This window comes from Cibotium barometz, chromosome 12 (assembly GCF_041138505.1).
Source record: "Cibotium barometz isolate CiBa-2024 chromosome 12, ASM4113850v1, whole genome shotgun sequence".
Classification (NCBI taxonomy): Eukaryota; Viridiplantae; Streptophyta; class Polypodiopsida; order Cyatheales; family Cibotiaceae; genus Cibotium; species Cibotium barometz.
In genome coordinates, this window is record NC_141057.1 from 35134313 (window position 1) to 35156894 (window position 22582).

Below are 22582 nucleotides of genomic sequence, written 5' to 3' on the forward strand. Positions count from 1 at the left end.
CGATGAATATGTTTAATTTATATTCAACTTTAATCCTTGACATCATAGAAATTGTTTTATATGATAACACCCCCCCCCCCCCAAAAAAAAAAACCTTTTTATTATTCTTATTCTTAACATTTAGAGCTAATGGGGGCAAAGGCATGTGACACAAAAGTTAACTACTGAAGCCATAGTCTAATTCAAAAGCTTTGGGTAATGGGCAAGCTTTGTGAGAAACATCAAGGAATCCCCAATTAATGCACAATAAATTCCAAGCTTTTCAAAGCTTGCACAATTGATTTGAATACTAGAACACAAGAGTATATGCCAAGGACCAAACTAACTTAGCCTTGAATGAATGGGGGTAAAATGTGTGTTTTGACCTACACTATCCAAACAATGGTTTACAGCTTCACTGTCTGTAATCTTTGTCTTTTTGCTTTTTGCTTTGGATTCAATCCACAGGATCCAAGCCAGGATCAAATGGAAGAAGAAGTGGATGTGTGAGAAGAGGGCACCCTGCGACTTGCTGCCACGAGTTCTCCACAGTGTTGTACACAAGGCCTTGGTTGTAGAAGTACCTGCTGAAGAAGATTAGGTGCCCTTGAGCAGTACAGTAGAAGCATTCTGAAGGCGAGCTGAAGAACTGCTCGCAAATGGCCCGTGGCATCTTACCGACCTCCCTCCATCTCAATGTTGTGGGATCCAGGCACCATATGTACAGCCCCAACACATACCTCCTCAGAGCTTTCCCTATGACTAGAATGCTGCCCCCGCATTCAACCAGATGCCGGAACTTCGAATACCCTGGTATCTTGCTTGTCCGCATCTTTATCCATACCTGTGTCTGCAGGTTGAATGCAAGCAGGCCACTTCCTGGCCCCCTTGTCAGGCACAGATAGTAACCACAATATTCCACCATACTTCGGCTTATGTCCTCATCCTGAGGCAGAGATCCGCAGTGTACCCAGCCCCCTGTTGCGGAGTCGTACATCTCGGTGGTCCTCCTGTAGAGATTTGAGTCTTCCAAGCCTCCTGCTACAAGGATCTTGTATGTCATTGCTTTCCTGTCTACCACCATGGAGATTACGGATGGAAGTCTCTTGTAAAGCATGGATGGCAACTCTTTCCACCTTCTTGTCAATGGATTGCATACGATGAGGGTTATGTAACCTGTGTCTAGATTTGAACTCAGAAAGCAGATCAGGCCTCCGGCAGCAGTGACTGGGTATGCCACCATAGGCAGAAAGTCTAAGGGAAAAGAGTACCATTTTTTGGAGATCACCTCATACGCGGAGAGTTGTTGATAGCGTGACCGGTTGAGGGCAAGGAAGTATGCACCATGCTGATGATGATGATGATGTGATGCATGAGTTGGAACCTGTGTAAGAAGACGCAGAAAGGCACGTGAAAAGAAGAGGTCACGCCATGATTTGCATACCCCGCTGAAGCGGAAAATGGCGGAGACGGGCAGGAAGGCAAGGATGCGTTCCACAAGCTCTTGTGGCAATTCACTCCAGAGGTGGGGCTGCAAAGGGGGGTGCAGAGAGCATAGGACAGAGCATGCACTTGAGGAAGAAGCATCACTACTGATAATGTTGGTGGTGGTGCTGTTGCTGTAGTAGTTGTTGCCACCGCTGCTGCTGTTGACCCCTTTTCCTCTTGTAAGAGGGGGATGGGAGTGATGAAGGCGGCTACCATCCCAGCAGCTTATGGTGCTGCTAGCTTCGCCGGAAGACGAGTAGGAAATGTTGTGCTGGATGGAAAATGAAGAGGAGAGATAGGGATGGTGGATGGAGATGGAACGGCGGTGGAGCTTGTTTGGAGGTTCAAAGAAGGCATCTGCAGAGAAGCTCATGCTATGGAGCCTCTGTCAAGGTCAATGTTTAAGAAAGAGAAAGCATGTTGAGATGGAATGGCAATGGCAATGGGAGATGCATGCTTAGTTGAATGGCTGGCTATATATGTATGGTAAGATCAGGAGACTGTGATTGCATGCTAATGTATGCTAAGTTTAATGGCTATGGAGAGACTCTATGCAGGGGATTGGAGATGGCAGAAGAAGGATCAAAGGGAAGGGTTTCTTGGATTGAAAGAAATGTGCAGAAAAAGAAAAGGTTCTGTGCTACAGCTTCTTCTTCACCATCATGGCAACAAGCAACCCAAAAAAAAAAACCCCACTTGCCGTGCTTTGAGCCAGCATCTAAGCCCAAGATGGCGTTCAAGAGATGCTTGTGTTACGCTGCTTTTTGCTTTTTGCTTTTTGTTTTGTTTTGTTTTTTTTTAAGAGTGGGGCGTCTTACCTCAAATTGTCGCTACTTGTTGAAGAAAGGCGCTTTCTGCATTTGGGCGATCTGCTTTTTGCCGGAAAGCACGAAAAAGCGACGCCAAATTCTTCTGTCAGATAGCCATGGTAGCCTTCACAAGCCCATTTTTCTCTTTGCTTTTTTTTTTCCCCTTGCTTTTTCTCTTCTCTCTCTGTTAGCTTGCGGTGCAGAGAAGATTTGAACTTACAGACAGCTGGATCGAAAGTCGATCAAAATTTGATTATCAGACGAAGCCATAGCCTTTGAATGCCCGTATTATTGTACCAATTTGGGCCACCGGCGTGGCCAAAGTTGCATGCATGAAGAAAAGCAAAAAAGCAAAAGCAAGACAAAGAGTAAACGACGATCTTTCTATTGAATGGGAGTTGGTGCTGGTTTTGGTTTGGTGAGCCCCCAAGCAACCTCCCAAAAATCAAAGGAAAAACAAAACACCCCCCTCAAATATGTATCAATATATGTGTGTGTGTGTGTGTCTCTATGTGTGTGTGCAAGCTTATACTAGTCCTTGGATGTGTAGCCTACCCATCCTTTTTCGCGATGACGACCGGGTTTGAACCTTGCTAGCTACACCTCACCCTCTAGTCACCTCTCACATAGTTATCATCAACAAGAACTCTTGGACTTGAATATAATAACATGGCCTTGAGCACCTCTCCCTCTTCTTGCCTTTTTTTTTCCCTCCCCTCTCTATCATTTTTTTATAAAAAGAAAGGAGTGCCATTTGATGCATTCGACAATACACGTGGGGCTAGTTCCCATTCGAGGACAAGTCTCATCAAATGGAGTGACCCAACTTAAGGCCTATATACCAGTGCCTATGCTCTCTCAACCATTGAACAAGAGGACTAAATTGGGCCCCTAGTATAACTTTTCTTGCATACCTAAATTTCCAACCGTCATGTGATAGGGGACCCATCTTGAGGTACCTTAATCCCCAAGTGATAATTAAATGGGTAGCCCTTGTGGAGGAGATGTTGGTGGGGGTGGCACAGTACCACCCCTCAAATGATTAAAGATTCGAGTACCTAAACCTTGCAAAACTAGGAAGTGATTTTGTAATTCTTGGGGCCCATTTAAGATTCATAGCACTTTAGAGTACTTTTGCACGCACTACAACACTACTATGAACTTGAAAAGACAACATAAGATTTATTTCATTCCCATTAGTCTTTAACCACTCCTTTGTGTATTTGTACATGTGTGAAACATTTAGCCATGTGAAACCTTATCTACACTCAAGAATTGTGAATGTCTTTATTTTACAAACTCCCACCCATCTTTTTTGTTCAAGGCACCACCCGACCCTTAAAGACAACTCTTTCATATATTACCGCCCTTGACTTTGTCTTCTACGCATACCACATTTTCTTATTTTAGTCAAACTTTGTAAATTTTTGCATGAATTGATCTCTATTATGTGTGCTTTCATCATTTCTATGGTACCACCTTCATCTTTTACTTTGGTAGTACAATTTCTTGTAATGTTTCATCCCCAAACATGAAACTCTTTTCCCATTTCACATATCATAAAGATAGAGAGACTTGCATCAAACTCACACCAAAACTTTGTCCCAGTTGTCCACATCTTTCATGGCTCCCACTTCAAATTTACAACCCATTCCACCTCACATTACTTTATAATAGACATTCAAGGATACCTTTGTGAAACACTCCACCCCACATCTCATCATAGTTATATTTGGAGGTCCCTCTCAAGCTTAACAAAGGGAATTCTATGCTGAAAATTATTACTTGTTGAAAGATAAACAAATGGAAATTTAAGCTAAAATTATTGCTCAAAAATCAAGCCTCTCTTAAGATTGGGCATGCCATTATGTTGAGTGTAGATCCACCATAAATAGAGAGGAAATACAAGGTCGTTTCCCTCAAGCCACGCTGTCATGATCTAGATTAATAAGAAATGCATGGGCAATATGCTGGTGGCAAAGCTTCTTATCTAGCCCCCGTATGAGTGCAATCTTGTGCACCAATGTGTGTGTGTGTGTGTGTGTGTGTGTGTGTGTGTGTGTGCATATGCACATGCACACATGCATGAATATGAGAGTGTGGACAGTTGTATGCATGCTTGTGCATCAATACGTGCAATGTGCATGTGCACCATGGATGCATATAGTGCTACAAAGGAGATTGTTGTCATTTAGTTCTTGAAAATCACAATCTTTCACCAAATGTTTTTGTGCAAAAATCCAAGATTTGTTTCTTTACATGTATTGAAAGTTCTTCCACCACAAAGTTTGTGTTGTGAATACCAAATTAAGTGTGTGTACTTTATGGTAATGCCTTTTAAGCTCCACTCACCCACTTTGATGCATGCATATTCACAAGCAATATGTAAGTGTAAAGTATTTCCATATCACATAGTAGTCGGGTCCTTCTCTATATTTAAATGAGCTTTGTTTGATTCTCTATAGAATTTATATAGAAGAAGAAAAATGTAAAATTGATCCTTGATATCTTTCATATCTAGGTATTCATATGGTGGAATTGGTGCAATCACAAGATGCCAACTCCCTTCTTATGGATTTATCCATTAAAGACCTCACAAACATGGCATTTGTCATCAAATAGTTGCACTTCCTTACATTATTCCCCTGCATAAAAACAAAAACAAAAAGGAATAAATTGATTGATTTGTACCTTTTTTATATCACATATATGAGCCTCCATGTTTGCACACATATATGAGCCTCCATGTTTGCACACATTCTTACAATATTTTAAAATTTTTTGATAAGTTATTGGTGTATGCTCTAGAAGAACTTATGGCATGCAACATAGCACTTGAAAATGCAATGCATTAATAAAAATTAATGCATATCTTGAACTTCAAGTAAGTTTCTCGATTTTACAATGCTATAACAATCTCACTCAAATCAAGTCAATGCTATTAATAAAATGCAACACATTAATAAAAATTTCAAGAAGGTTTCTCGATTTTACAATGTTATAACAATCTCACTCAAATCAAGTCAAACTAGCATGTAAAAGTACTTTCTAAAAATGTTTTTCCTTTAAAACAAGCTACAGAGAACTTCTTGTCATCTTTTCACACTCAATAATTCTCTCCATAGCTTTAAATTTTTTTATGAGGTTTTTAATTAAGTTTGATACAGAAAACAAATATAGGTGTAGATTGAGCATGATGATGTCAATATCCACTTCTTATGCTTAGTAAATGAGCTATTGTCACGTACGTCAACCATATATCTTTGTCATAAGTGTTTTTACAAAGCTTGCGCTAAGTTTTTTTTTTAATAGACTTCATAAACGATGAACAAAAGATCTAAGATGAGTTAAGATCTAAGACTTCATAAAAGATGAACAAAAGATCTAAGATGAGTTAAAGATAGTATGCAAAATAATAACTTTTTCTAGCGCCAAACTATCTGATATAATGTGCTTCCAAAAGGTAATATCCACTCAATGACCAACTTGGAAACATAGTCATCTTAGTGCACATCATTTGATATTCATATACCTAAAGATAAATGTGACCTCAAGAAAAAAATTAAATATAGTCTATAAGTAAACATGAGAATCATAAGGTTAAGATCCATTGTTTTATCTTATTAATTGAGTCACTAAAGAGCTTATTCAATGTAAAATCACTCCCAAAAGGCCACCTCTACTTATAACCAAGTGTTTGTTTTGCGCGAGCTTTTTCAAGTGACCTTTGGAGTGAGTTTTTTTACAACCACTCTCTCTCTCTCTCTCTACCCATACCTCCCTAGTTCTTCTCACTCTTCTTTCCTCCTCCTCACTCCTCCCCTCCTCCTCCTAGCTTGGCCTAGCCTTCAAGTTGCTCCTCCACCCCTCCTCACATCCATTTTACATCTCTCTCTCTCTCTCTCTCTCTCTCTCTCTCTCTCTCTCTCTCTCTCTCTCTCTCTCTCTCTGTAGTAGCTTACCCTCACTAATTACTCCGAACCACAGGTGTAGCTTGGGGTACTTACCCTCATCAACATATAGTCGTGTCATTCTCCAACAAATGAGCTGATAGCAAGGAAGAGACTTGCCACGATAGTATCCCTTTTATACGACCTATGTGAGATGTAATACCAACTTTTACATCAAATATGACGACATTTCTAGTTAACCAGATATGCCACAAACCTGTCCACCTAAAAAAATGAAAGAAAACTGAATGTTTTGGGTTATCCGACCCATTCGAAATCTTGCCAAAAATCTAGTCTTTAACCTTTACAGGTCTATTTGTCAACGGAATCCATACGTGAGAAAGGAAATCCCACACCTTCTTTCCCACCTAGCATGAAATGAAAAGATGCGGGCATGTTTCCAAGCATGTAGTACAAAACACACAATTACTGAAAGCAATCCACCGCTTTCACAACTGGTCCCCCAATGGTAGGCCTCCAACTAGCATGCGCCATAGGAACACCTTCCCTTGATATGGAATCTTAGACCACCAGCCCTGTAAGATTACTTCCTCCCACCAGGCCCTACTTTTCTTGATGTTTCATACCCTGTTAGCCTTCTCAATGATCCAACGCTTATCTTCCACCATCATATGGTACACTTGATTTGTTGTACGCTGGATAATAAAGAGAATATGGGAGAGGGAGAGCTTCAAACCCTAGCAAGCAAACACACACACACAAGAGAGAGCAAGACACAAGAGAGAGATGGATGGCTAAATTTTCTTCTATCTTCTTCTTCTCTACTCAACCAACCTAACATAAAGATAAGAGTACACACTATATGGGTTAGTACTCAACTACAACATACAAGGGTTGGTCCATAATGTCAACCAACCTAACATAAAGATAAGAGTACACACTATATGGGTTAGTACTCAACTACAACATACAAGGGTTGGTCCATAATGTGAACCTGACTAAATGAGTTGGCGCTATAACTATGCTAGTCTCTAGTAGTCCAAAATGGTTGTCACATAGCCTTCATCCCTCTGGCCGCATATCACCCATAATCTCACCAACCATGCCAGTGGTGTAGATGCAGAAGCTACCCAGGCGGGTCATCAATGTCCTCCCATGCACTAGTTGAGCTCAATATCTCAACACTCCCCCTCGAGCTCAACTCCACACACTACACTCTAAGTAAGCTCCTAAACCTGTGGAGCTTCTTTGTGCCCAATGCATTCGTGAAGATGTCAGCCACTTGATCCTCTGTGCTGACATATACCAGATCTACATCTCCTGCTAGAACTTTCTCCCTCACAAAGTGATAATGCACCTCAATGTGCTTCGTTTCTAACATGATATACTGGGTTACTCGGTTACTGGCCAACTTTATGCTGCTCATGTTGTCACAATATATGATAACTGCCCTATCCAACGGGCTCTCCCATGTCACTAAGTAGCTTCTGAAACCAAGCTACCTCACAAACTGCCATAGCAGCACCCCTGTACTCTGCCTCTGTACTCGTCAAGGCAACTGTTGGCTGCTTCTTACTACTCCAACTCACAACATCACTCCCAAATGAGAACATAAAACCACTGGTAGATCTCATATCTGCATTACTACCATCCCAATCAGCATCTATGTATCCATGCAACTGTATCTCTGTACCAGCCTCATACAAAAGTCCATAATCAATTGTGGACTTTATATACCTGAGGATCCGTCTAGCCGCATCCAAGTGTGGCTTCCTAGGGGCCTACATAAACTGACTCACAAGTCCAACAACATAGCTTAAGTTTGGCCTTGTAATGGTCATGTAGATCAAACTACCCACTATGCGCCTGTACGTAGTGACCTCCAAAAGCTCACCTGTATCTGCGGAAAGCTTTGTGTTCTGCTCCAATGGCACTGAAATAGGCTTACAGCTTGTCATACCATACTTGGACATCATGTCCAAGCCATACTGCCTCTGCAATAGCAAAATGCCATGAGGTGATCTCACCACCTCTATGCCCAAGAAATACCATAGCTCACCCAAATCCTTCATCTCAAACTTCTGCTTCAAAAGCATCCTGACATCATGTATGTCTGCATCACCTATCACCAGTGATAATCAAGTCATCCACATAGATGACTAATAGCATGATCCCTCTATCTGTCTTTTTCACATATAGTGAAAAATCTACATTGGATATCTGAAATCCAATGGTAACAAGATACTCCCCAATCTTGTTTGACCATGCTCTGGGTGCTTGCTTCAAGCCATACAAGGCTTTGCGTAACCTGCACACAAAATCTCGATGTGCATCACTCTCATAACCTGGTGGCTGCATCACTTGCACTTCTTCTTGCAAATCACCAGCAAGAAGGCATTCTTTACATCCATTTAATGTAGAGACCAACCCTTGACTGCAGCCATAGCAATGACAGCTCTCACAGTTGCCATTCTTGCAACCGGGCTGAATGTCTCCTCATAATCTATGCCATAAGTCTCTGCGCATAGCCCTTGGCAACCAATCTTGCCTTGTACGTGCTCACTGAACCATCAGCATTGTGCTTGACTTTATACACCCACTTACATCCGATTGCCTTCTTTTCCTTAGGCAAAGGCACTAACTCCCATGTTGCATTTGCATCCAATGCTGCCATCTCCTCATCCATGGCATCTTCCCATTTCTTATTTCCAATCGCCTACTCAAAGCAAGTGGGCTCAACCTCCTGTATTGCTTTTACCATGTAAGCATAATGATGGGCTGTATATCCATCATATCTCAGCCTGTCCTCAACAGGGTATCTAACCCTCGTAGACCTGTGTACACCTGGATCTGCCAGGTGTCCTCAAAACAGCCCTAATTCTCCTTACACCAGGAGTAACCACAAACGGAAGGCCAAGCTCCTCATCAAGACTATGCTCAGAGCCACTAGAGTCACCATCCACTAGAACTCAGCCTGCCTGACCATGGGCTCTAACATTGGATCCACTGCTCGAGGACTCCCTAGGTCTACTCAGCACCTGTGAGTGATTGCTGCTTTACATGTGGTCCAACATCAACACTTCTTACATCTGCATCTTTTGTTGCCTTCACTACTGGTGCATACCAGCTACTCATCTCATCGAAGACATCTCTGCTTACTCGCATCTCACGAGTGGTAGGGTTATAGCATCTATAACCTTTTTGCTCCATAACATAACCAATGAAGATGCATTTCTCTGCCTTTGGATCTAACTTTGTTCTCACTTCATCAGGAACATGTACATATGCAATATACCCAAACACTTTCAAGTGAGACACATCTGGTCTTATGCCTGTAAAATTCTGTTCAGGAGTCATACCATAAACAGCTACAGTGGGTGTCCTCATAATGTACACAGCACTTGTTATTGCTTCTGCCCAAAAGTAATGTGGCATATTCTTTTCAGCATCAAGGCATGTGCCACTTATGCAATGTGCCTATTTTTCCTTTCTGCAACACCATTATGTTGCGGAGTGTACCTGAACGTAAACTACCTCTTGATTCCGTGCTTTCTCAGGAAATCGCTGAACTCATTGGAGAAATATTCTCCCCTACCATCTGATCTTAGGCATTTTATTTGCATGCCTTTTTCCTTCTCGACCAAGGCTTTAAATCTCTAAAAGTGAGAAAACACCTCACTTTTCTCCTTCATGAAATAAACCCACACTTTCCTAGTGTGGTCGTCAATAAATGTAACATAGTACCTACAACCTGCAATTGTTGCAGTCTTGGTCGGTCCCCATACATCTGAATGTATGACATCCAATGGCCTGGCACTGACATGCTTTTCATGTGGGAAAGCATGTTTGGCCTACTTACCAAGTTGGCATGCTTTTTGTTTCACTTCTCTCCACCATTAATAACTAAATCCTTGCTTTTCATGTCATTGATTTTGCCTTCCTTGAAAACCATGCTCTTGTTAGCACCACTAGAAGCCTTATGATCTACAAAGGATGGTTTTGATAAATTACCCACAATTCTGAAACATGTCTTTTCACCTTCGCCATATTCATGTCATTGATTTTGCCTTCCTTGAAAACCATGCTCTTGTTAGCACCACTAGAAGCCTTATGATCCACAAAGGATGGTTTTGATGAATTACCCGCAATTCTGAAACTTGTCTTTTCACCTTCGCCATACGCTGTTGGATACTTTGGGGTGGAATTGCATAGGAAGTGATTATAGGCTTCACCACATGGCTAGATTATAAATCCCCTTTGTAGTAAGGCTTTGAAAACATAGTAGATGCAAATTTTTCCTCATAGTAGATGCATATTTTTCCTCATAAATTTCTGCTAACATCATTGCCTCACTTAGATGAGTGGGTCTTTGGCATTTGACATCCGCTCTTATGTTCCACCTCAAGCCTTTGATAAACTTCATCATCTTTGAAGTCTCATTTATGCCCTCCACATCCAAATATAGCTTCAAAAAATGTTGAGAATACTCCCTCACACTTTTGGAAGCTTGATCCAAGTCATACTACTCGGCCGTTGTATTCTCTTTTTACAATTTGGAGGTGAACGCCTCTCTCATCTCTTCTTTAAATGTATTCTAAGATGTGACAATGTAGTTATTGGTACTTAATTGTTGCCACCACGTGTGTGCATAACCCTCAAGATGTAATGTTGCAAAATACACCTTGGATCTTTTGGTGGTGAGGATTAAGGGCAAAGTACAAATCCATTCTTTTGGCCCATTATTCAAACTCCTCATTTGTATTTCCCTCTCCTTTGAATTTGATCAACACCACCTTATCCCTGATGCCTTTAAACTCATCATTGTCAACATTGGTAGAAGGATTTATCCCTCTTTGCTTGTTAGTACCAAACCGATTCCAAGCATTGACATTGGGTTCAATGTAGACACCCTTGCCTTTGTCCCTTTGTTGGTTGGCAATCATGGGAGGGGGATTCTCCTTATTACCCAATCATTCATGCATTGTTATTGATGAAAAACAAGATTATGGCTCCAATTTTTGAGAAAGATTCATGGAAACCCTAAATTTTGGCAAGAAGAAAAGAATCCCCTAATCTCATGTCGTTAATACAAAGTATGCACATAATCAGGTAAAGAAGGGCATGAAGAATAGTAAATGCTTGTAATCTTACAAAAGGCACATGGTAGAACCCTAACTCTTAAGATAACGACTCCAATCTTGCAAGAAAATGTGAGAACAATCACCATATGCAACATTGCTAATAATGGAATGTGAAGAGGCTTCTCTTAAGCATCATAGGCAACATTACTAATAATGGTGTTAACCCATGGCGGACGCACTATGTTTTACGTCATTAATTTAAATATTCTGAGTCATGGGCCGGGCTTGTCGGCACCATATGTTAAGGATAAAGGGATTGGGTGATCGCCGATGAGAGGCGCACCTTGGATATTAGTAGGATAAGGGTTAGGGTCGGCCGGCCATGTATGGGCGCCCAAGTGTGAACGGCCAAGTCACCTATAAGAGTCAAATGTAACCCTAAAATCCTCATTCTCATGTGTTGTGAATAGAAGAGTGCTCTTGCCTTATCTCTTTGGTTTCCTTCTCCTGCGTGTGTGTGAGAGAGAGAGAGAGAGAGAGTGAGAGAGCGATCGAGCGCACTGTGTAGCGGCACGGCGGCGGCGGTGAGGCGGTAGAGCGGCGACGGCGGCTCCTCCTTCACGGCTGCGACGCGAGAATCCTTCAAGGCGGCAGTTAAGCGGTGAGTGACACACCTTTTGCATTCTGTTTTGAGCTTGCCTTCCTGGTTGTATGCTTGCAGCCATTTGTGGCTCGCATACGGTGTCCGGCAAGTCCCCAGCTACGACCTGTGCGGCAAAAGCGCACATTTTTGGCGCCGCTGCTGCCGGCGGCGGTGAGGCGGTAGAGCGGCGACGGTGGCTCCTCCTTCACGGCTGCGACGCGAGAATCCTTCAAGGCGGCAGTTAAGCGGTGAGTGACACACCTTTTGCATTCTGTTTTGAGCTTGCCTTCCTGGTTGTATGCTTGCAGCCATTTGTGGCTTGCATACGGTGTCCGGCAAGTCCCCAGCTACGACGTGTGCGGCAAAAGCGCACATTTTTGGCGCCGCTACCGGGGAGTTGCCCTGCACCAAGCTCCAGTTTGCAGCTCGGCTGCAGCGTGAAGTTTAATCTACACTGTAGGAAAGCGACTGTGTGTTTGCTGTTGAGGTGTTTCTGTGGTTTACAATCTCTGTTTCTGCAATTTGTCTTCTGCATTTCTGTTTATTTTGTTATTTTTCCGCCCCGCGTGTGGGCGCACGATCGGTTATCTGGTTTTCTGCGTGGTGTGAGGGGGGTTTCTGAATCCCCAGATCTGGGCTGTGTGCGAACTGCGCCGCGGCCAAGACTGAACCCTAAAGAAACCCTAGAAAACTTATCTGCACCAAACGTGTGGAGAGGAAGAGAGGAAAGATTTTCTAATTGGAAAAAAAAAAATTTGAAAAGAAAGAACCCCAATTGACCCCCGGCCCCGGCCTCGGTCTCGGTCTCGGTCTTTTGATATATATATATAGGAGAGTGAGCCTCCATAGCTTTCTCTCAAGTGAGAGCTTATGGGAAGTCGTGCCCTATATGTAGCCCACTCCCCAAGGAGTAAAGTGAGCATGTGGGATAAAGCCCTCACCCTTTCCTCCACAAGCAAATAGGCTTTTGCCCCTTCCCCCCAAAGGAAACGGACTATTTTGAGGACTACAGGAGCTCTAGATAGGCGAACACGGTGCTGTAAAGCACACTAGGACCCTTTAAACGATACGCTCGTTTTGAGCTATCACACGCCCTAGTCCAAGTTCGACCATAAGTAAGGGGTCAAAAACGAGTTAAAAACAATCTAAAAACAAGTAAAAACGAGGTGCAAAATACCCAAGAAACCACTTGTGTGGGCTTCAAGGGTAGTTACCAACGCACGTAGGGTACCCACGTCACATGCATCTACGTTCTGGTCGGGTGCTAGAGCCTGAACCACTAGAAAGCGTTTCAGTCTACGCAGGCTCACACCATCCCTCCACGTTGGCATCTTGGCCTTTGGCTGGAACCCAAGGGAGTGCAACCCAAGATCCACGAATAGTGGATAGTGACTCGTCCTCTGACTCAGAAGCCATGGAAGGACACCCTACCAAGAACCCTGAGGAGACAAGCCAAAACATGCTAGTGTGGGCCCCACAACCCGGATCTAGCATGTTTAGTCGTCTAATAGAGACCTTTAGTAGAGCTACACGCTCTGAACATGCGACAAGCGAAGTAAATGAGGAAGGAGGGGTAGTAGATTCGCCATTCACATCTTATGTAGACCCTACCCTCCCAAAGAGTGTCCATGTGGATATTCTACCCACTTCGTTTAATGAGGGCCCTACTGAGCTACCACATTCCGATGCTCTTCCTAAAGTAGAGGTCCCTAGAAGCCAATCCATAAGAAGTGACATTGCGTCCACTTCAAGAGAACCGTTTGGCACACCAAGTCTAGATGGGATATTTCTCAATGAAAATTGGGAATATGATCTACACACAGAGACGCTAACGGACCTATACACGGGTTACACATACCATGTAGGTTGGTTAGAAGTCCTACGATCTACATCTAGCGCCACTAATCTAGAGGAGCAACAACACATGATATGTGAGGTGATTCATAGAATTATCCAAATTGAGAGGCAAAATAGGGGAGTGGACCTAGTTTCCACTGGCCCTATGAGGTTTTTGGATACGGGCAAGGCCAAACAACCAACCCTATCACAATTGGAGACTCCCTCGGTGAGTCCCATAGACCCTTCGTATGTTGTTTCGCCTGGAGTCTCAATGCAGGTTGAGCCCACGAGTAGTAACTTTAGTTTTCCAACCTTGGCTCAACTTTCCATTAAGGAATCCGCAATGCCTACCCCAATGATGAGCATAGCTGAAAGTGCACCTGTTTACCGCTGTAGTTAGTACGACACCGCTACCTAGTGGAACAGTACCTACAACAGTGCGTGCCAGTACCTATCGACCCTATGTACCTATCGCTACTCATGCTCAGGTAGCTCCTACGCCTCTTAGTATGCCAATGGCGTATGCTCCACGACCGCCTTATCATAACCATTATCCAAGGGGAGCTAGGCCTAGTCACATATCATATCCTACGTCATTTGCCAACTTACTCAGACCAACGCCAACTCCTATCAGCCAGGCTATCCCAGAAGTGCCTCCACCAACTATGCCTGCTCACTTAGGTGATCTCGCAGCATTTGCTCAGACGATCGGACGATCCATTGCAGAAAACATGCGGGGTATGCCTGAGAGAGAACCTAGAAGCAAGGCAGTACAAGTGGCTAAGCTCACTCAAAACTTCAGTGGTAACGAGGATGTTAGGAAGCACATTGAAGTCTTTGAACACGTGTGTGATTCCTTGGAAGAGCACAATGAGCTGCACAAGTGTAAAGCCTTAGGCTTAACCTTGAGTGGGAAGGCCGGAGATTGGTATCGAACCTTAAGGGTTGAAGAGCGCACTCACTACCCCACTCTCAAGAGATTGTTCTTGAAAGAATACATACGCGAGGGTGTGCTTTGGGGGGTAGCATCTCAACTCCAAAAAGCTGAACGCGAGGAAGGGGAGTCAGTGAGAGACTTTATAAGTCGACGGAAGCATCTAAATTCTTGCTGCACTCCCGATGAACGCTTCAATAACAACCAACTCCTCGATAGATTCATCCGAGGATTGCGCCACGAGGACATTTACAATGGCCTAGTCATTAGAGGTCTTACAACGTGGGAAGCAGTCACTGCCAATGCAATCCAGTTAGAAGACAACTTGATGATTGCAGGTAAAAAGGTGTCTTCAGAAACAAAATCCGTTAGTTCGCAAGTATCTGGGCACGAGCCAATGACGGTAAAACCAATTGCCAAGGAGCCCAAGATATCTGAAATGTCTGTGACCGACCTTACTAAGGCTCTCCAAGAATACTTCAGGGGTAATCGAGCTCCTCAGAATAGCCATATGTACCCAAGGAGAGAGCAACAATGGTGTTCGGTGTGCTTAGGACCACATAGCACGAGTGAATGTCCCACATTCAGAGTCAAATTCAATGGGAATTGCAATGCATGTGGTAAGTATGGCCATCAATCTAAAGATTGCCTAACACTTAAGCGAATGTTGGCAAACCAGGCACCACTAGCTTGGTCAAACACACCTCAAGTACCCGCGCTAATGCCTGCACAACCTATCGAGCAACCGTCACAGCACATAGTTCCAAGGAATCCGAATGTAGTCCAGTCTGTGCCGTTACCACCGCCAGTGCTAGGACCACAACCTCCACATCCAAGGATTACCCCAATAAACCAGATGGGTTGTGAGTCACATAGTGCATGTGGGGATTATGAAGAGGAGATAGACCCTACTGCTCCATACGGGATTGATACGTTTGAAATGATTCCCCAGTACTACATGGAGGATCATTTCGGGCAAGTTAAGCCTGTATATCAAGCGGCTGCTCTCGCCACAAGAGGGCAAAACCTTAATACCTTGGCGAGGAGACCACCTCTTCAATGCTATGAGTGTGGTGGACCGCATCGTGTAGCGGAGTGCCCTAATAGGCTACAGAAGATCGCTACTCAAATGCAACCAAATCAAGGGAGCACATCGGGAATGCCGGTACTTACATGTAATCGTTGTGGCATAGATCATTTGATCGCTCAATGTCCACATAATCCTAATGCACCCAAGATTACGCCATTGAATTTGGTTGAGGTCACCAACCAAGCACGAGGAACCACACCCATTGTACGCGTGAATGTAGTTACACGGTCAATGCTTCAAAATCAAAACTACATTCTTGAAGAGAGGGATACTGCATCAATCGCTCAGGCAAAGAAAAAGAAAACACGGCGAAAGAGATCGCTTAATGCCACGAGCTCCAAGCCCAGTTCAAAGACTAACATAGGGACGGGAGACGACCCCGTGTATATGAATGATCTTGAAGATGATTCCGATTCAATAGAAACCATGGGGACCAAAGCCACTACCTTAAGGGAGGAACCCACTCGGGAGCTCAATGATGGAGAATCAAGCGAGTACATAAATAAGGGGAAACAGAAGGAAACTTCCTCGGCCCCACAACCAAGTCAATTAATGCCCTCTCGTCCACCCAACCTGAGTGAGACTCCCCAAGACAAGCCACGTGGGCCAAAAACCCTCAAGAAAAAGATTGGAACTTACCCAAATCCAGTTGAGGAGATTGAACAAGTGCAACACTTAAGGGGTTTGGTGGAAGAAACACAAAGAGAACTGGAGCCAAACCCGAGAAAAATCAAAATTCCAGACACAGTGTTTCCTACGCAAGTTCAACCTCATAGGAACCATAAACCGTTAGCGATACCTAGTATCATTCGGGAAGAAAGTGAGGATAGGACATCAGGAAGTGGGCAAACACCCTTTTTGCTTGAACGAATGTTTAGTGAGGGAATGCCTGACCCCATCGAGGAGGAAGTGATTCCATCTTCACCAGTCCCTAGTCAAGGGGCGATGCCTCAAAAAGTACCATTGAATGTGTCCAAGCTAATGGATTTCATGTCCTCCGAGATCAGAACCACGATCATATCCAAATTATACGGAGATCCTGAGCTATTCTTAGCTCTTCGGGCATTTCTCAATGGAGAACTAAAGGCGGGGTTACCACAATTTGCAAATATGGATAGACCCGGCACGCTTCAAGATGAAGGGGAGCATTGGGATCTACAACCCAACTTTGATGAAGATTCGGTCGTGGAAATACCTGTGAACAAGTTGGGACAGTACTTTGAAGGTGACGAATCTAATGCCACCCTCCCCATTACTACCAAGGGATTAACTCTAAAGGGAATCCTTGATGGTGGTGCTGGAGTGAGCATTGTGACTAAAAACTGTTGGGAATCTATGGGAAGGCCTCACCTCGAAGTCACAAACATAGTGGTTAAGATGGCAAACGGAACCATAGCTAAACCTATTGGAATGTTAAGGGACCTTAAGATCAAGGTTCTGGGATACAAGGTACGACGTACCTTCATTGTAATGGATTTCTCCAAGCATCCTATGTCATATCAAATGATCTTAGGACGTCCTTTCATGAGGGAAGCACAAATGGTGCATGACTGGTCGAAAAACCATGTCTATCTACAATTCCAGGACTCTGTCATTCGAGTTGATCTTGAGAATGGTCGTGCGCATCCCTTAGGAAGCAAGGTTATCATTGATAATCGATCGGATACCACTGTTCACTCTGCCCCATTAAGGTATTGCTATACATGCAAAAAAGAGACTGATGATGGGAAAGATTCTCCTTATATGGATGTCCTACCGGGTATGACTGAGTCGGATAACGTGGATTGGGTACACCTAGCGGCAACCATAGACACATGGGGAAATAGAGGCACAAGTTGGGTAACACCTGAGGGGCAAGATATGCCACCGTTAGTGCCAATAAACATGATAGGTGTTATGCACTTGACCCCTGATGGCGAGAAAGTGGCAAACTCCACCGACACTGAAAGTAGCGAAGACTCTGACCAATGCAACTCTGAGTATGAATCTCAAGAAGAAACTGACCCTGAGCCTGATGGGGAAAATGAATCAAATATTCACCCAAATGTGGAAGCAAGGTGCTCAAGGCCTAGGACAGTGGCCTCCTGCAGTTCATCCGAAAGTGAAGATCGACCAAGTGAGTCCGAATCGGATAGAAACAAAAATCAAAAACTTGGTAAGAAGAAAACGAGACATAAGCGCCAACGCTATCGAGCTAATGTACGAACTGCAATAAACAAGGAAAGATCCACTGCAGAATGGCTTAGTTATGTAGGAGCCATTGATGCTCATCGGAAGATAACAGATAATTGGGGACAATACCTCCAAAGTGTCATGTGGTGTATTCCGCAACCTCATGACGTCGCCCAATTAGAAATCGAAGAGAAGCCGAAACTAAGTCGTACTGCAAGAAGGCGGCAAAACCAAGAGTTGGCTCAACAACAAAAGGAAGCGGAATTGAAAGAAAAAAGTCTGGCACAACAGGAACCAGTAGACTTACACCCCGCACCCGAGCATTTCAAATCATTCACCACAGGGGAACGTAAAGTAGTCTACACAGAAGCCCAACGAACGCCTACCAATGGGAGTAGCGGTGTCTACGATGGCCCTGCGGTAGTTAAGGAGATAGACTTAGCAGATCCGGGTGAGGAGTCTAAACCGGTTTATATTGCTCAAGACCTCACCAAGGCGGAAGAAGCTGCACTTACGAAGCTTCTTAAAGAATTCAAGGACATATTTGCTTGGACATATCATGATATGAAGGGTGTTCCACCCTCGGTGGTGCAACACACGATTCCAATGATTAGCACTGCTAAACCAGTCCAGCAACGTCCCTACCCAATGAATCCTAAGTACGCAAAGATTGTACAAGAGGAAATTGAAAAGCTTGTAAAATGTGGATTCATATACCCTATCGAGCACTCAGAATGGGTTTCTCCGATAGTCATCGTACCAAAGAAGAATGGGAAACTCAGAGTGTGCGTTGATCTCAAAAAGGTTAATGCAGCCACCAGAGGGGATCATTACCCCTTGTCGTATTCTGAACATGTGCTTGAAAGAGTGGCAGGCAAGGAGGCATATAGCTTTTTAGATGGGTACTCGGGTTACAATCAGATCACAATTGCAGTCGAGGACCAAGCTAAAACAGCATTTATCACGGAGTTTGGAGTGTTTGCCTTCCGCGTCATGGCTTTTGGTTTGACCAATGCACCTGCAACATTCCAACGATTGATAAACACGGCCTTTAAGGAATATCTAAGGGACTTCTGTGAAGCTTTCTTAGATGATCTTTGTGTTCATTCCTCTTGGGACGAGCACTTGATGTGTTTACGAAAAATATTTGAAAGGTGTAGATTATATCGCATCTCCTTGAATCCTTTCAAATGCCAATTCTGGGTTAAACACGGAGTTATCTTAGGGCATATAGTGTCCAAAAATGGGATTTTCACGGACGAGAGTAAAATCAAGGTCATTCTGGAATTACCCCCACCCACCAACTACAAGGGAGTCCAACGCTTTATGGGCCACGTTGGTTATTATCGAAGGTTTATTCTATTCTTCGCCGAGATAGCTCGACCATTGTATAAGCTTCTCATTGAGTTTATTTGGACCGAAGAATGTGACCGTGCCTATGAGCTATTAAAGAAGGCCTTGACGAGTGCTCCAATCTTGAGAATGCCTAACTGGGATTTACTCTTCCATGTGCATATTGATGCATCAAACTTTGCTATTGGGTGTGTGTTAACTCAACCTGGAGAACATAAGCTAGACTACCCCATTAGCTTTGCCAGTCGCCAGTTGAACGATGCTGAGATGAACTACACCACTACGGAGCGAGAAGGGTTGGCAATGATATATGCAGTAAGGAAATTTCGTTATTACCTCCTTGCCACCAAGTTTGTTTTCTATGTGGATCATCAAGCATTATTGTATCTGGTAAACAAACCATGCTCCACAGGAAGAATCACACGATGGCTATTGATTCTCCTTGAGTTTGATTTCACGGTTGTTGTGAGACCTGGCAAGAAACATGTTATGGCTGATCATTTGTCTCGCATACCTAATGGTGAGGCTCCTACGGGGGTTGATGATGACTTACCTGACACTTCCCTGTTCATGGTGGAGACAATGCCTGAATGGAGTGAGAAAATTGTTAACTTTTTGGTTAATGGCTTTCCACCCAAGGAGCTTCGTAAAGATCTAGCTCGGAAGCTGATCAAAGAATGCGAACCCTATTGCCTGATAGCCGGGACTCTTTATAAAAGAGGAAAGGATGACGTTCTTAGGCGTTGTGCCCGAGAGGATGAGTATCTATACATTTTGCAAGAGGCACATATGGGCGTAGCCGGTGGTCACTTCTCAGGAGACTTAACTGCGCGAAAGATCTTACAATCAGGGTATTGGTGGCCCACTATGTTCCAAGATGCATCACTCTTTGTGAAGGGTTGCGATGAATGCCAACGATATAAGAAACCCCAGAGGAAAGATCAGATGCCCCTACATCCAATCAAAGTAAACCAACCATTTGAAAAGTGGGGTTTAGACTTTGTAGGTCCAATTAGCCCAGCGGCCCGAAACACACAATCTCGCTATATTATTGTGGCCACTGACTATATGACCAAATGGGCTGAAGCGAAAGCGACACGTAAGGCAGATGCGAGGACAACAGCCAAGTTCCTCTTTGAAAATATAATCACACGCTTCGGTTGTCCTTTTGAACTTGTGAGCGACAATGGTACGCATTTTATAAATGAAGTGATTAAGGAGCTCACAACAAATTTCATGATATCCCATCATAAATCTACTCCTTATTATCCGCAAGCGAATGGCCAAGCCGAGAGTACAAACAAGACATTAATCTCTGTTTTGACAAAGACAGTTGAAGCTCATCGCACGGATTGGGATCTAAAGCTCACGACAGCTTTATGGGCCTATCGTACTGCGTACAAAGTGGCTATTAATTGCACACCATTCAAAATGGTATATGGCCAAGAAGCAGTCATGCCATGGGAATTTGTCATTCCTAGTCTTCGTGTTGCTACTCAAGAGGGTTGGGATGGTAATCCCTTAGTAGAGCGTCTATATATCCTTGAGCGACTAAACGAAGAAAGACAATTGGCTGTATACAATGCCCTTGTGGAGAAGGATAGAAGGAAAAAATGGTTTGATCGCCATCTAAAGGACAAGGACATCAAGGTTGGGGATAAAGTCTTGATGTATGGAGTGCGAAACGAAAAGAAGAAGCTCAAATATGCTGGTAAGGGACCGTATAGAGTATGTGAAATTACACCGCAAGGTACCATCAGAGTGGAGACTCTCGACGGAGTTGAAACCATTGGATTCCTTAATGGGAGTAAATTCAAAAGATACTATGACCCCCTGAGCCAGGAGGAGTTACACGCAATCCATCAAAAGAAGGCAGCTAAAGAACAGGCTGAGCTTAAAAAGATACAAGCAAGAGTCGAAGCCAAAGAACGTCAACAGCGTGCTAGGAGACAACGAGAAGCCAATTTGGGAATTATGCAAGTATTTTTCGAGGAAGCAGAGGAGGATGCATTGGAATCTGACCCACCTCTAAGATACCCAATTGAGTTACAGAGTCCTTACGGGGAGGTGCTGTATAATGCATTATTGGATACAGGAGCTCAACACAATTTGCTATCATATGGCGTGTGGTGTCAACTGGGAAAACCACCTTTATCCAAGAGTTCTATCCAAGTTCAAGGAATCAACAAGAAGAAAACCCCTGTCTCAGGAATTCTGCACACTCCGGTTGCTTATGACAAGGGAACCATAATTCAAAGCTTTTTGGTTATGCCTGCTGGTACCATGGAAGGGACTGTAATCTTAGGGCGCAAATGGATGATGGCCACCAAGTGCAATATCGATTGGGCAACCAGACAAGTCACAACGCAAGAACCAACACTAGGTCTGACCGCTCAAAATCCCGCACCTAAGTCATCCACTCAAATATTAGATAACGAAAAATCACAAAGTCCAGTGGCAAAACCATCTTTGATTGTTGGCCACCCCTCTAACGCTTCAACGCCAAGAGTGGAAACAGGCAAGGTGGTCCCTAAAGCTTCGCTTACTATGCCAAAGAGTACATACAAATGGGTCCCCAAAGCTTCGTTAACAGCTACTTCCCCTGCTCAATCTCGTTCAGCCACCAAGAAGCCTCGTAAAAGGAAAGTAGCTACCCACCCGAGAAAGGGCAATGTAACATCGCGATGGATCCCTAAAAAATTATTAGTAGCCCAAGGGTACTACGAGGGGAATGACCAGATTTGGGTCCCTAAACATAAGATGAATCCCTCTACATCACCTATAAAACCTTGCAAACCAATTGTTGCCACCCCAATGACAATTCAAGACCGTGGTAAGGGAAAGGTAACAGAGTGCTCCGCACCACTTCCAGAGTTAGTTTGGATTCCCAAACGATATCGATCATTACCACCTAGCTCAGGAAGGGGGGAGCCACATGAAGCTTCTAGCTCCTCATGCCAGGCACACAATCATATAGAAGTTTCTACATGCTCTACACCTACTCTTGTCAACACCCAACAAAAAACCGATGAGTCTACGTCTCCCCTTGTAATAGTATCGTCGGAAACCATTTCCTCCATTCGTCAATGGGAGCGTACACTACCATCTCTACAATTGGATGTGGCCACAAGGGTCATAAAAAGCTATCTGCCCACATCACAACCTATGACCCGCTGGACAAATTGGTTCCAAGAGGCTGCAACATCATTGCAAATAATATGATCTATCCAAGGAAAGGGGGAGCATGTACTCACGCTCGACATTCTAATGCTTCCTCCTTAAC

At 43.8% G+C, this 22582-nt stretch overlaps 1 protein-coding gene across 1 annotated transcript; it reads right to left on the bottom strand.

Annotated features, from left to right (window-relative positions):
* Positions 1–210: 210 nt before the first annotated feature.
* Positions 211–2705, bottom strand: LOC147633345 (F-box/kelch-repeat protein At5g15710-like). Its single transcript, XM_086805839.1, has one exon. The coding sequence runs from the start codon at positions 1838–1840 to the stop codon at positions 437–439; it is 1404 nt and encodes a 467-aa protein (XP_086661965.1). The 5' UTR covers positions 1841–2705; the 3' UTR covers positions 211–436.
* Positions 2706–22582: the final 19877 nt, after the last annotated feature.

Bases quoted from the DNA above. Each gene is read 5' to 3' on its own strand.
- LOC147633345 (XM_086805839.1), bottom strand. From the start codon at position 1,840: ATGAGCTTCTCTGCAGATGCCTTCTTTGAACCTCCAAACAAGCTCCAC.